A 13,397-nucleotide genomic window follows, 5' to 3' on the forward strand; every position below is an offset into this window, starting at 1 on the left:
AAAAAAAGTGTCAATGCATGCAGTTCAAGCAAGCTGAGGTTTCTTTGCTGGTTGCTATGGTTTCTAGAAGCAACTGCAGGCTGAAGCAGCATGTGAGCATGTGTGTGTGCATGTTTAGGTTTCCAAAAATAAATAAGAAACATTTAATGGCAGCTGGAAAATTATTAATGACCCACAAAATCAGTTTGAAAGTTTCTACCCCAGGTGGTCAGGTGCAGAATAGTAACAGAACATCAGTTTTTGTCAGGTCTGAATATCAGGTGGGGCAGAATGAGGGGAAGTCGAAGGCTTTCTTTGAAGGCTTCAGTGGAACAGGTATGTATATATGCAATAATTTTCTATCTGTAAGAGGAAAGACTCTGACATATATTTCTGCCAATTATTCTTAATCACTTCATTTGGATTGACTGATTTGATCCTGCAGATGCCAGTTAGCACGAAGTGCACAAGCTAAATAAATCTTGGATTTTAGCTTGGATTTTATAAATCTTGGATTTTATAAATCTTGGATTTTAGCTTGGATTTCAGTATGGAAAATATTGTACATTCTTAAATATCCAACAATTCCAACCTTGGTGCTCTGTGTGCAGTAAGGGAAAATTTCCCAAAAGGTTAACTAACTGTACTGAATCTTTATGATTATATTTAACAAAGGAAATAAAATACATAAAATCTGTATATTAAAAACACAAATGACAAAAAAAAAAAAAACACAAAAAAACACCACTTATTTAATTACCTTTTCCAATACTCTGCTGCTTCAACACTTGTGACAGTAATGTAATATAAAATGGTGACCTCTTCTACTGTTCTGGTAATGTTTAGCCAAGATAAATAGGATGTTTGGTCTGGAGTGTACATGGGATTCCCTAAGATGTTTTAACTCATCATTGTAGTCAACTAAAAGACCTGAGTCTTTCAGTTGTAGCAGATAAACTTTCCTGAAAGTAGACACACTATGACCCCTGGGAGGCCTCTACTTCACCTGGAAACCAGCATGCCCAAAATACCACTCTCCTGCCTTTTGGCTCACTTCTCTGCTCTTCTTGCTCCCAGCCCCTTTGTGATCCCCATTCCTGCACTGCAGTTTTGGTAAATCTCTTGAGCCCACTTAAAATTGCAGTCCTATTCTGGGAACATTTCTCCTCAGACTGTAACTGTTCAGGCATAAATAGGTATACTCAAAAGCTGAACATTTGTAGATAGGGGGACTAAGTCTGCAGTCTGTACTGTATTGTCACTGTGCACAAGGATTTCCTTCTAAATCTGACATTAATAAGGTTGTCGAGGATGTGAATTTTATCACTCAGTTTTGCTTCTCCCCCCTTTCCTGAAGCTCTCTATTAACCTTGGGATTATATGCACAGGTTTAAATTTTCTGCAGGATAATAACTGCAGGAAACAGCATCCAGTTGTATGTGTGGGGGGGAAATCAATTACAAGAAGTTGACTAAAAGGCCAAATCAAATACATAAAATTCTACAGGGGGATAATAAAATATAACAAATGCAATGCTTTTGTTTTGCACAGAATGTATCTATTTTCTGTATATGCTGCCCTGAGGAAAGAAGTAGAAATAGAGTGATTGCATCTTTCTGACTGCTGGGGGCTGATTTTTCAGCTGTGACATTGAGAGGTTCATTTTTTTCTTTTTTAATTAAAGATGCTGGCAAAGCAAAACTTAATGTTATTTCTTTTATCCATTTGAATTGCAGAGATTTGTAATAGCAGCATTAAAACTGCTCTAAATGGAAAATGAATGGAACTGGCTGGGTGTGGAAACACCAGGAGGCACAGCAGGGGATGAGCTGTAAGGAAGGCAAGTGCTGAAGGCCAGGCACATGGGTTGATGGTGCGTTAAGTTCCCAGCACAACTACATGAAGTCTATCAGGACACTCGGGACAGGTAACAAAGGGCAACCTAAAAGAGGGGACTGGTTTTTGGTTTTGTTTTTAGAAAAAGGATATCACCTACCTACGCCATTAAGAGGTGGTGGTGAGAAGTTCAAGTCCTTTACAGTAGTAGCATCTGGGAAAAGACTTGATACTTTAATAGGCAAATCATAGAATCACAGAATGGTTTGGGTTGGAAGGGACCTAAAAACCCATTCAGTTCCAACCCCCTGCCATTGGCAGGGACACCTCCCATCAGACCAGGTTGCCCAAAGCCCCATCCAGCCTGGCGTTGAACGCCTCCAGGGATGGAGCATCCACAGCTTCTCTGGGCAACCTGTGCTAGTGCTTCACAGAGGTGGGACAGAATGGAGAGGCCAAGGATCACACACAACCATTGTCAGATCCTAAGCAGTACAAGGAGTCATCCAAAGCCAGCAGCTGAAAGCTAGCCTAAGAAGGATGAGGAGATGATGAAGTCTGGGTGGCTGACATGCCTTTCCCTTCCCATTGCTTCAAGAAAACCTGGCCAGAACACTCAGGTTTACATGGAAATAAGTATATAAGTTATTTGAACATACATCATGACACTTGTGAAAGGTGGGTGTGAGAGTGTTGCTGTATGTTTTAAAATAAAATCATTTTCCCCCCTATAGGTCTTGCATTGAGCTTTGCTATGCTGCTGCTTACAGTAAAACAATGTTAATTATTGCAAAATCTCTGGCTTAAGAGTTCAGCTACAGGACAGCCCTGTTCCTGAGCATTAACTTGTGTCGTGTTTTGATACTGTATGGCAAAGCTCATGTTTACCTTCTAATTTGCCTACACCCTTCTCTGCAATTGCAGCTCCATAAAGAAAAGAAATGTTGGATGTGCCATGTCAGGTGGTGGCCCTCTTACATAATGTATAGATTAAGCTAAGAAACATAGCTGTCAGCCTGGTTACCAGTGGAAAGGACAGGTCTCTCATCAGTAAAATTACTTTCAAAATGGATATGGTTTCTTTTGTTTGAAAAGAGTGCTAAAAATGGGATAAAAGTGGTCAAAAATGTAAAAAGCTCTCATTTCTGAATTACTTCATAACATTTTCTTATTTCATAATGTGAAATTCATAAAAAGCCACAAAAAAGGGAAGATTTGCTAAATGTATAAAGTTTCATCTGCTCAGCAACGTGTCCTGGCATTACTTTTATACACAAACAGAAAAGATTATTTTTTTTTCTCTCCTTTTTGCAGTTTAGAATGCAGCCAAACATCACAATCTGGAAACTTCACCAGATGGACTGAGATCCACAGTATATTACTTTATCCACCTTATCTCTAACATTCGCTTGTCTTGCCTGTTGAGATAAGGTTTTCAGGACCAGGTCTGGCCACCATCCTGAGCCCAAGCGGTGTTCACCACACAGGAACCTTTCTTGTTGGGCACTGAAGCACTGTTCTGGAGAATGGGCTAAGTAATGAATAATAGAAGGTGGAAGGAGCAAAACCCAGTACTGTCTTTGTAAAGACTTTTATTGTGTTTTATTTTCTTTTAAAAGTATTGCCTTTGTGCAATACTAAGTAAAATGGACTCCTAGTTGCTATTTTGGGTTTAGGTGGCTCCTTCTAGAAGGACACATGAGTTGCTTCTTCCCTGGAACATGAGTGAGGCTGGTGGGGAAGGGAAGACCTCTTGAAGAAGCAGCAAGTGGTGAGCAAGATTAAAGGAAGGTGTACCTGTGCTGCAAAAAGATCTCTCTGAATTTCCCAAACCATGGTTTTGTTCTAAATCCCATTGCACTACTTTTAAGATCCCATTTCCTTGTGGTAGAGTGAGAAAGGTGCAACCACATTGTCTGATGTGGCCAAGACAGGAGTTCTGTCCCTCCTTATGGTCAGCTCAGCGTCTGGTTCTGCTCTTGGAGGATCATGCAGACCTTCATGTTCTACTGAGGCCATTGCATGTCTGAAAACAAAGGGAGGTTTTTGGAGCAGAAACTTTGATGTAGCCTGGCTGGAATATATCAGGTGAAGATATGTCTCTCTTGTGAAGAAACCACTCTATTAAATCTCTCATTAGGTAAAAATGCCCATTGCTTTTATAAGAATTGCTTGCTTTGAGTAGCATGTGGCTTTTCTTGATGTTTGACGTTTGTGGCAATATTTTGCAGTTGGTATGTGTGGGCTGCATGAGGGCAGTATTTGGCCATTATAGTAACATCATAACCACATGAAGTAAGCAGAAGTCTTCAGTCAGAACAGATCATTCCCATGTCTGTGTGAAGCAAGGAGACATTAGGCTTGGAGAAACAATATGCTTTTTGGTTGTATTAATGAAGAATGGGATCTTGATTCTGGTGAAGAACCAATGGGAAAGGTTTCTGGCCATTCTAACTGAGGACAGTGTGGACATATAATCAGATCTGAGGTTTAGCTCCTCATGCAAGTGAAATGCTGTGGTAATACATTTATAATGTGCTTCAAGATTTATTTATTTTTTAATCAACAATAGGGACTAACATTTCTGTATAAAAATGTCCAGAATCATCATACTTTCTTAGGAAGAAAATGGGGAACAAATTCCCCCCCTCCCTTTTTTCTTTTCTTAGGAAAAAACAACCCTCATCTCTGCAAGTATAGAGCAATTCCTTCTCTCTTGACCTTTCTCTTGAAAGTAGCAATAATAACGTTTCAGTCTTGCCTGTGAATGGCAGTGTGATATGTCCCCAAAAGGTAATAGGTGCGCAGTTCAATATGCAGCTCTGCAATCAGAAACAGAGAAGAGGTTGCTGGTTATTTGGAAATTCTCAGAACTGGGTCATTACTCATGTTGCATTTCATTTGCATGTCATGCTCTTACATCTGAACATTGGGGGTTAGTCTCAAATAAGACACAGTAAGCATCAGTAATAACGGGGTACCAGTGTCCAGCTGTGATCGTGAATCTTGAGTAACCATGGAAAACTCTTCAATAAGCCGGAGTGAATTTCTGCAAATATTAAGTTGTCACTGGAAGAAAGAAACCAGGATGGTAGTTCATGAACTGTCTGTAATTTTTAGGCACTTTATTCTTAGGCAGATAAATGTTACTTACAGTGAGCCATGTGACATGATGTCATGAATGACATGGAGACTCAGGCCAACAAGCATCAGTCTGAATGAGTAAGAGGTCAGGATCTGCCCTCCCTGTTCAGGTAGACAGATGCCTGTGGTTCAGCAGAACTTATTAATCATAACAGAAAAATGCTGAAAATTGCCCTCAGTGCTGGCTGTTTTGCACAACTGCGCCTTTTACAGTTTTTTTTTCAAGACTGGTGTTTATAACAATTTTAATATGTTTGAATCAATATTTTGTTTAAAATAAATAAATAAATAAATAATCATCAATGTGGCCTCAGGAAGAGGAAACTAATAGCACAGGCATCCCAAAGTGATCGTGAACAGGCACGCTCAAGACAACACAGAAGTGACCAGAAAAGCTGCCCATAACTCCACAAAAGACAAATGGATCACTTTGGGATTTGTAAGTCTCCACATATTCCCACTAGCACTTCTGTTCTTGCCAACTTGTTTTGGCAGTCAAGGGTACATTGTTCCTGTCACCAGTGATGTCATTTTAGTCACTAGTTTCTATGCAATGCATCTTGTGCTAGATGTTGTAAAACAAGCTATCTGAAGTCACTGCTCACTTCACCATAGTTCTTGTGTGCTGGACGTAGCAGCATCTGCAGCTGAGGTTGGGCCTGAGGATATCAGTTTTCTCACTCTTCATCACCAGAGTCCATAGTGGGTGTTTAATTTTCCATGAGAAGAAAGACTCACTTGAACTGTGCCTTGATATGAGAGTGCTTAAGGAAGTGATCTTTTGGCTGCTAAAGGGCTTAGCAATCCTGTTTGTAGCCTGCCACAGAGAGCCACTAGAAAGAGAAAGACAGGGCAGAAATATCAGAGAAAGGGAACTGTTGAAGACCTAACTGCAGGTGATTCCTTACCATTTTTGAATGCGTCCATTACTATAATGACATCTTGCACATATAAACTGTCCAAAATACTGTAGGGTTTTAGAGCCCCCACACTACTGCTCACCTTCATGAACAGCAGTCTCCTAATTAAGCAACTCCTTGTGCCTGCCTGCATTTCAGCCTCTCCAGACATAAAATGTACTAACACTGGAGCATGAATCTTACTTGACTGCACTATGAACTATTCTATAAACCAATAATCAGATTAATTCAACATAGTCATCTATTAAAAGCCTCTGAGTTCTTCTTTTGAGATACCCACAGGTCTCAAATTTCTTTGACTGCAAGACACTGTGGATGTTTAATGTCTTTGATGAGATACTGTGGACCACACAGAATCAGGCCCTCTGGACATCTGAAATTTCTTACCAAATACCATTGCACTGTCTATTCTAGTACAGTAAAACTCTCCTGGGGGCTTTGCTGTGCACCATCCCTTCTGAGACAGTTACAGCAGGAGACAAATAAAGCAAAGAAGATTGCAGCTGACAGTGCTGCATGAATAAATTGCACGATTTCTTTTATGATCCTTAACTACTGTAAGGCTCCTAATCCATAATGACTTAAATAATTTTGATGGACCAGTTCTTTAAACTGAATTTATTTATGAATATCTTTCATTTTTCTTGGTATTAGAAATATTCTTACGTATTTTGCCCTTCCTCAGACACCTGGAAGAAGCCTTAGGTTTGCAGGCTCTGATCCTCATGGAGCCTTTTAGTCACCCCAGTATCTGCTGCAGGGACAGACCAGCAGGGCACAAGCTGAGCAGAAGGTTTCTGGAATGCATTGATGGTAACTTCCTGACACGGATGATTGAGGAGCTGATAACCAAAGTTTCACTTCTGTACCTCATACTTACAAACAAGGAATACCTATATGTAGGTATGAAACTTGGGGGTAGCTTTGGCTGCAGTGACCATGAGAGGGTGGAGCTCAGGATACTCAGAGCAGGGGAAAAGTGGTGATGGGACAGGTTGCACCCTCTGCAACTTGGAAGATGGTACAAAGTGATTGATACACCAGATGTGTTGGGTGCCATTCAGAGGGACTTCAGTGGGCTGGAGAACTGAGCAGAGATGAATCTCATGAAGTTCAAGGGGAAATGCCATATTCTGTGCCTGGAGAGGAATAACCACAAGCACGCTGGCAGATTACCAGTTGGAAAGGAGCTTTGAAGAGTAAGACCTAGTGGTCTTGGCAGCTACTGAGTTGAACCTAAGCCAAGCCAGTGATGGTCTCTTGCAGCAAAGGAAGCCAACAGTATCCTGGGCTGCATCGTGTAGGTGATATTTCCCCTGTAATTAACATTGGTGAGATACTGGAGTGCTGTCCAGTGCTGGTCTCTCTAGTACAAGAGAAACAAGGAGGACTCAGTTTGGAAAAGAACTACAAAGTTTAAGTGTTTGGAGCACTGAGAAAAGACCAAGAGATTTGGGACTTGAACCTGAGGAAGAGAAGACTCAGGGGATTCTTGTTAGTGTGAAAGTCTGAAAGGGGGAGTAAAGAAGGCAGACAAAGATGGAGATTCTGTTTAAACAGAAGAAAAAAGGTTCCATCTCGAAAGATACTCAAATCTCAACTGTACGTGGCCCTGAGCAACTTGCTTTCACTGACCTTGCTTTGAGCATGGGGGTTGGACTCATCAGTTTCCAAAACACCTTCCCACCTCATCAACTCTGTGATCCTGTGATGTTTTAAATTTTAGCAGCTATGACTTGCAAACTATATTCCTGTTGAACCCTGATCAGGTAAAGGAAGTAACTTTTGTTGTTTTGTTCCAAGGTGTAAATGTGCAGTTCGGGGACCCAGACCCCAAAGAAAATGATTTAAACCAATGCATATTAATTTTGGATCTATCCTTATAAATGTTCCTGCGCATAAAGCCCATGCTAGGTGAGCACCATTACAGAATAATACTCTCCAAGAATCAGGCTTACATGTACATGAATCAGACAGAAGTTTTGCTGATGTGATTCAGCTCTGTTCTTAAAGATGATGTTCTGTTGTTGAGGACACTATTGCCTAGCCATCAAGCTCCTGCTGTGATGATTGCATACAAACCCTTGTGGGAGGTCATAATACAGATAACTATCAAAAACTTTCTTCATTGTGCATATGTACCTCTACCATTGCAACTGTTCTGTCTTCACCACACAAATCACAGTAACTGGAGAGTGAAAACTGCTGTACTGTCAGTTTGATCCAGGCTTTTGTTGGTAGCTGCATAGTAGCAACTCTACAATGAATGTAATGGTTTAGTCTACAACCTCATTGAAGTACTTTTACACTTTGCTTATTGATTCTGAGATACAGCAATATTTATTTGGAACTGCCACATTTCAGACTAATTTTGTGCTGTATGATGTTTCCACTGCCATTTAGCCTTGAGGAGAAATCAGTTTTTCTTCTCCCAGAGTATTACTGACCCCCCTGTTATTAGATTTTATCCATGGCAGACATTCTTCTCCTACCCCTTATTGCTTTTCAAGTTGCACCGTGTTCACGTATTCCCAGGTGATTGTTCAAATGTACAGGGTGTAAAATGCACTGCAACCCATAAAAGATTTTGCTGCAGGCTTCAAAGGATAGACCTTAACTTATATTTTATTAGGTTGAGTGGATCTATACAAGAATGGAAACAAAACAAAACAAAACAAAAACCATAACATATTACAAATCCTTTTTCAAAGGTATTCAGGTAATCATCTTTGGCTCTCTGTTAGAATTTGATCATGTGAATAAAGGGCAACACCTACCAGAATTCACCCTTGAGAAAAGGTAATTGTATCTAATTATTTTTGAATCTGTTGGAAAATAAGTTTGTGTCTGCATTTGAGCCCTGATTGTGCTCACACACACATCCTAGATGGTTTTAATCACCTCTAGTGATCCTAGTCACTAGTGTGGTTCCCTAGGGCTCCATTTTTGGACTCTTTAATGTTTTTCATAAGTGACTTGGGTGTAGCACTTGAAGGTATACTGAGTAAGTTTACATATGACACTAAATTGCGAGGAGCTGTTGACACCCTCAAGGGTGGAAAGGCCTTACAGAGAAATCTTTACAAATTATGATGCTGGGCAATCACTAACAAAGTTTAACAAATGCTGGATTCTGCATCTGTGACGGGGCAACCCTGGCTGTATGTACAGACTGGGGCATGTGGCTGGACAACAACCCTGCAGAGCAGGATCTGAGGATTTTGGTTAACAAGTTGAATCTGAGTCAGAAGTGTGTCCTGACAGCCAAAAGGACCAATCATACCCTGGGGTGCATCAGGCACAGCATTGCTAGCTGGTCAAGGGAGGGATTGTCCTGCTCTGCTCTGCACTGGTGCAGCCTCACCTCAAGTACTAAATGCAATTTGGGGCACCACAGTATAAAAAGGACATAAAACTATCAGAGTGTCCAAAGGAGACCTATGAAGATGGTGAAGGGTCTAGAGGGGAAAACATATGGGGAGCAGCTGAGATCCCTTGGTTTGTTCAGCCCAGAGCAGAGGGGAGGCCTCATGGTGGCCTGCAGCTCCATCATGAGGGGAGTGGAGGGGCAGGCGCTGAGCTCTGCTCTCTGGGGACAGTGACAGGACCCGAGGGAACAACATGGATACATGTTGTATCATGAACAACATGGAACAACAAGGGAGGTTTAGGCTGGGTGTTAGGAAAAGTTTCTTCTCAGGAAGTAACACTTGGGCATACCCATTAAGTCCATATTGCTATGCTATTGATTGAGTGCTTTCAGCCATGGTGCAGACTGGGCTTAAAATGAGTAAGAATAACTGAGTGTCAGAGATATAACAATAACTTGGCATCTGACCATAATAGCAAGCTAAACGGTATCTCAACTGGTTGCATAAATATTTGTTTAGCTATTCCCTGAGGGATCTTTGCTGATAAAGTGTATTTTCTACTAAGTTAATTATAAGTTAGAAAGATCATAATTTAATCAAAGGAGAGCTCTGGCTATGTTTAACAAGTCAATAACCATCCCACTATGGGTATGTTTGATGAGTCAATAGTAATTTTTAACCAAATGTCTTAATCACAGGAGCAGTTGGAATGGAAGAGGGGAAAATCCAAACTAATTAAATCTTTCTTGTCTAAGAATATAACAGGGAGGAATGCACCATTTTGTTAAAACAATCTATTTCTCTGTAAGAGGTTATTCTTGCCATGATTAACCATTCCCCTAATGAAGTCAGTGAATACGTTGTAACTGAATTGAAGAAGACAATATATTAATAAAAGATGAACTATCTTCTGTGTAGCTAACAACTTAGAATTTGATCCGTACCCCAGGATTAATTGGGATATGGAAATCTGGCAGAAATGTGTATAGAATTTTAATGTTGTGTGTGTGTTTTTAAAGCATTTCATAAGATAATTTTCTGTCATACGAATTTGTATGTATATAGATAGATGTAAATGTATATATACATATATATATGTATATGTATAAACTTGCTTACGTATGTCATATCTCAATCCCTTCAAGGCATTTAAAGTTACTAGGTATACCCATGATAGCTGTGGTTTAAATGCTGTATCTAATTAGACGGCAATCCTTACAGTACATTTATTTCCAATAATTTAAATCTATTTCCTTGGTCAAAAACTTTCACCTCATGGTTTTAATATTTCAGACAACATTGTGTTCTTTTGAAGGTGTGTTGGTAACAACCACAGTGCTCAGTTAAGACTGCAATCTTTTTCTGTGGTTTCTGTGTTTTTTTAATGCCACACAAAGATAATGACTGATAAAATGCAGAATACAGTTACATTGTCCTTGACTTCTGCCGATGCAATTGCACCCTCAATTTTATCACTTCTTCTAGAGGAAAAGATCTCTACTAATGTCAGAGAAATAGTGAGAAATCCCTGCAAATTATCACTGTAAAATGAGCATAGCTTCTCTGCTGTGACCAACACAGTCCATAATGCCTTAATCTGATGGAGCTTTCTTGAATATTATTTACAATGTAGTTGTAGAGTTTGCATCAATTCCTACAAATTAAAATAGAGTATTAGTATACTCATAAAATAGAGGTAGCAGAGCATGGAACGACTCTATTGTGGCAAATAGAATAGTGATTAGACAGGGAACATAAAAATAAAACAACATAGATACACATTAGTATTAGTATTAGTATCATGTGGAATATTTTCAAATTACTGTTTACTTTGATTTAATAATGTTTAAAATGCTTGTCTTTACCAGAGAAAACAGAGGCAGCCAACATATAAACACTTAAACATTACATAAATTTTAATATGTTTACATGTACTTATTGCATAGATGTTGTTGAACAACTTGAAGCAGGACTTGAAGTCCTTACTTGATCCTTACTTGAAGTAAGGACCCAGAGACACCATCAGGCTCTCCCAGTTTAACAAGTGTCATCTGAGCCATGGTAACTACCTACTTGTGGGTGGTTAATGCAAACTAATATGGTTTATATCAACTGCCCTCAACTGTGGTCTCAGCAAAGACAGATTGCTTTGCATCTGCTGCAGGTTGAGCACGCTTCCCTAGACAGCAAATCATTGAGACATGGTAACCTGGTTTTATGCCTTAAGGGATCAGCCAGTGTTGTCAAACAAGTCTTGCAGTTATCATTTAAGACACAACCAGCCCAAACTGTCTGCCTTGCTCTGTGGCAGTGCTTGTTGTTCCTGCAGCAGAGCTGTGCAAATGAGCAGTACATCCACACCTCCCTGTCCCAGTGCCTTCGGATGCCAATGAGGCCAAACAAGTACTGACACATAGTTCAGGAGGTGGGAACAGTCCTGCAAGAACATGGATTAAAGCAGGGATGAAAGCTTTATCCCAGCTCAGCTGCCTTCTGTAGAAGACATTTATAAAACCTGATTCACCATGGAGAGAAATTAAGAGATCTGGATATAGCTTTCCATCAGAAAGACTCTGTGGTTATGTGCTTCACATTAACTCAGAAAATCATTCCTCTAAAGGCAATGGAGCTTCCTACATTCTCACCCCACATCTGAACACCTCACTTATGGTCCTACTGCCATCCTGGGGCGACCTAGATTTAGCTTGTGAGTAGCTCATTGTACCAGGGTGTCGCTGGGGCCAAGAATTTAACTAGGTTCAAAGAAGAATTGGAAACCTAAATAATGTGATTATTCAGTTATTGTAGCTAATGCTAACAAAAACTTTGGAAGGGAGGTAAAGCCTCATGCTTCTGGTTGTAGGCCAATCTTTAACTAAACTTACTAACAGAATAAGACTGTTACCTAATTAATATCTGTTCACAACTAGGTTTTGTGCACTGAGCACTGGCACATCAAAGAGTATCTGAACTATCTTAGACTGTTCTTTTCTAACCTGTAAAACCAGAATCTTCAACTTTAGAGAGGAACTGTAAGCATTTTGAATTGCTTGGCTAGTGGATACTCTCTGAAAATGGCAGTGCTAGGAAGGCAAGAGTCACAGCTTGCACACTGCCAGATAGCAAAGATAATAAGCTTGAATCACACAAAGGTAGTAGCTGAGAGGAGTGAAATGATCTGCTTCTCAAATTGCAGTCTTTAATGATGCTGTAAGCTAACAAAGCTAATCCCTTCATAATTTTGTCTCCAAACAGAAGTATAGAAATGACATCTTATTTTTGGAAAGTGTCTTATTGAAAAAAAAAATAATAATAAATTTTATTAAAAAAAAAGCTTCAAGGAAAAAAAAAGATTTTTTTTTTTAATCCTCAAATTACACTTTTCTGTATATGTGTATGTAAACAAACTTTTGAGTTTAAAAAGTGATTATAAAACAGTACATAACATAAATGTTCCTAATGGTACTCTGAGATCTTTGTCTTCTAAAATCCTGCTTTTGGATAGATTACAAATTCCTAATGCCATTTCAGTGCACATTTGGATAAGAACTCCATTAAATGGTATTTCAGTAAGTGTATAATATATTTTCATTTTATCACTGTCATTGATAAAAGTTAAAATAATTCACGGATGAGTTTCACGCAATATCAAAATTATGGGAGTTTGCTTTCAAAACTGTTAAACGGTTCAAATGTCTCAAGGCAGCACATAAAGGTTGCCAGCAAAGCTGCCTAATTGAAACTGTCACTGTCATTTTCATTTAAAAGGTAGGGTCAATCATGTCAATGGAATGATTTACTCAAATATTTTTAATTGTTTGTAAGTTTGGTATCACTCATATTGGAAAACAGAGAACCGTTGAGACACTGACATTCACATGCTGTAATGCTTTTATGCTTTCATAACTTCTAATTATCAGAGTCATGGGATAAATCCAGATTTTTTGCATTTTAGATTCCTGTTGTATGAAAACACAAAACATGAGCATTCAGCAGATGTGAACATGTACCTTATTGGGACAGATGATAACAAATTATGATGTTAAAACAAAACAAAAATATGTATCTGTTATAATTAAATTCACACATCTTTCCTAACATGGAAATGTGTAAAGATGTTTTATATTGTTATTAACTGCCACTTCTA

At 39.3% G+C, this 13,397-nt stretch overlaps 1 protein-coding gene across 1 annotated transcript in view; it reads left to right on the forward strand.

Moving 5' to 3' along the window:
• Positions 1-270: 270 nt before the first annotated feature.
• The window catches only part of RAB38 (RAB38, member RAS oncogene family), a 34,784-nt gene continuing 21,657 nt past the window's right edge, over positions 271-13,397 (forward strand). The window contains exon 1 of the mRNA XM_032207564.1: positions 271-315. Within this exon, the coding sequence (XP_032063455.1) occupies positions 271-315 (45 nt within the window). The remainder of the gene's footprint in view (positions 316-13,397) is intronic.

This window comes from Aythya fuligula, chromosome 1 (genome assembly GCF_009819795.1).
Source record: "Aythya fuligula isolate bAytFul2 chromosome 1, bAytFul2.pri, whole genome shotgun sequence".
NCBI lineage: Eukaryota > Metazoa > Chordata > Aves > Anseriformes > Anatidae > Aythya > Aythya fuligula.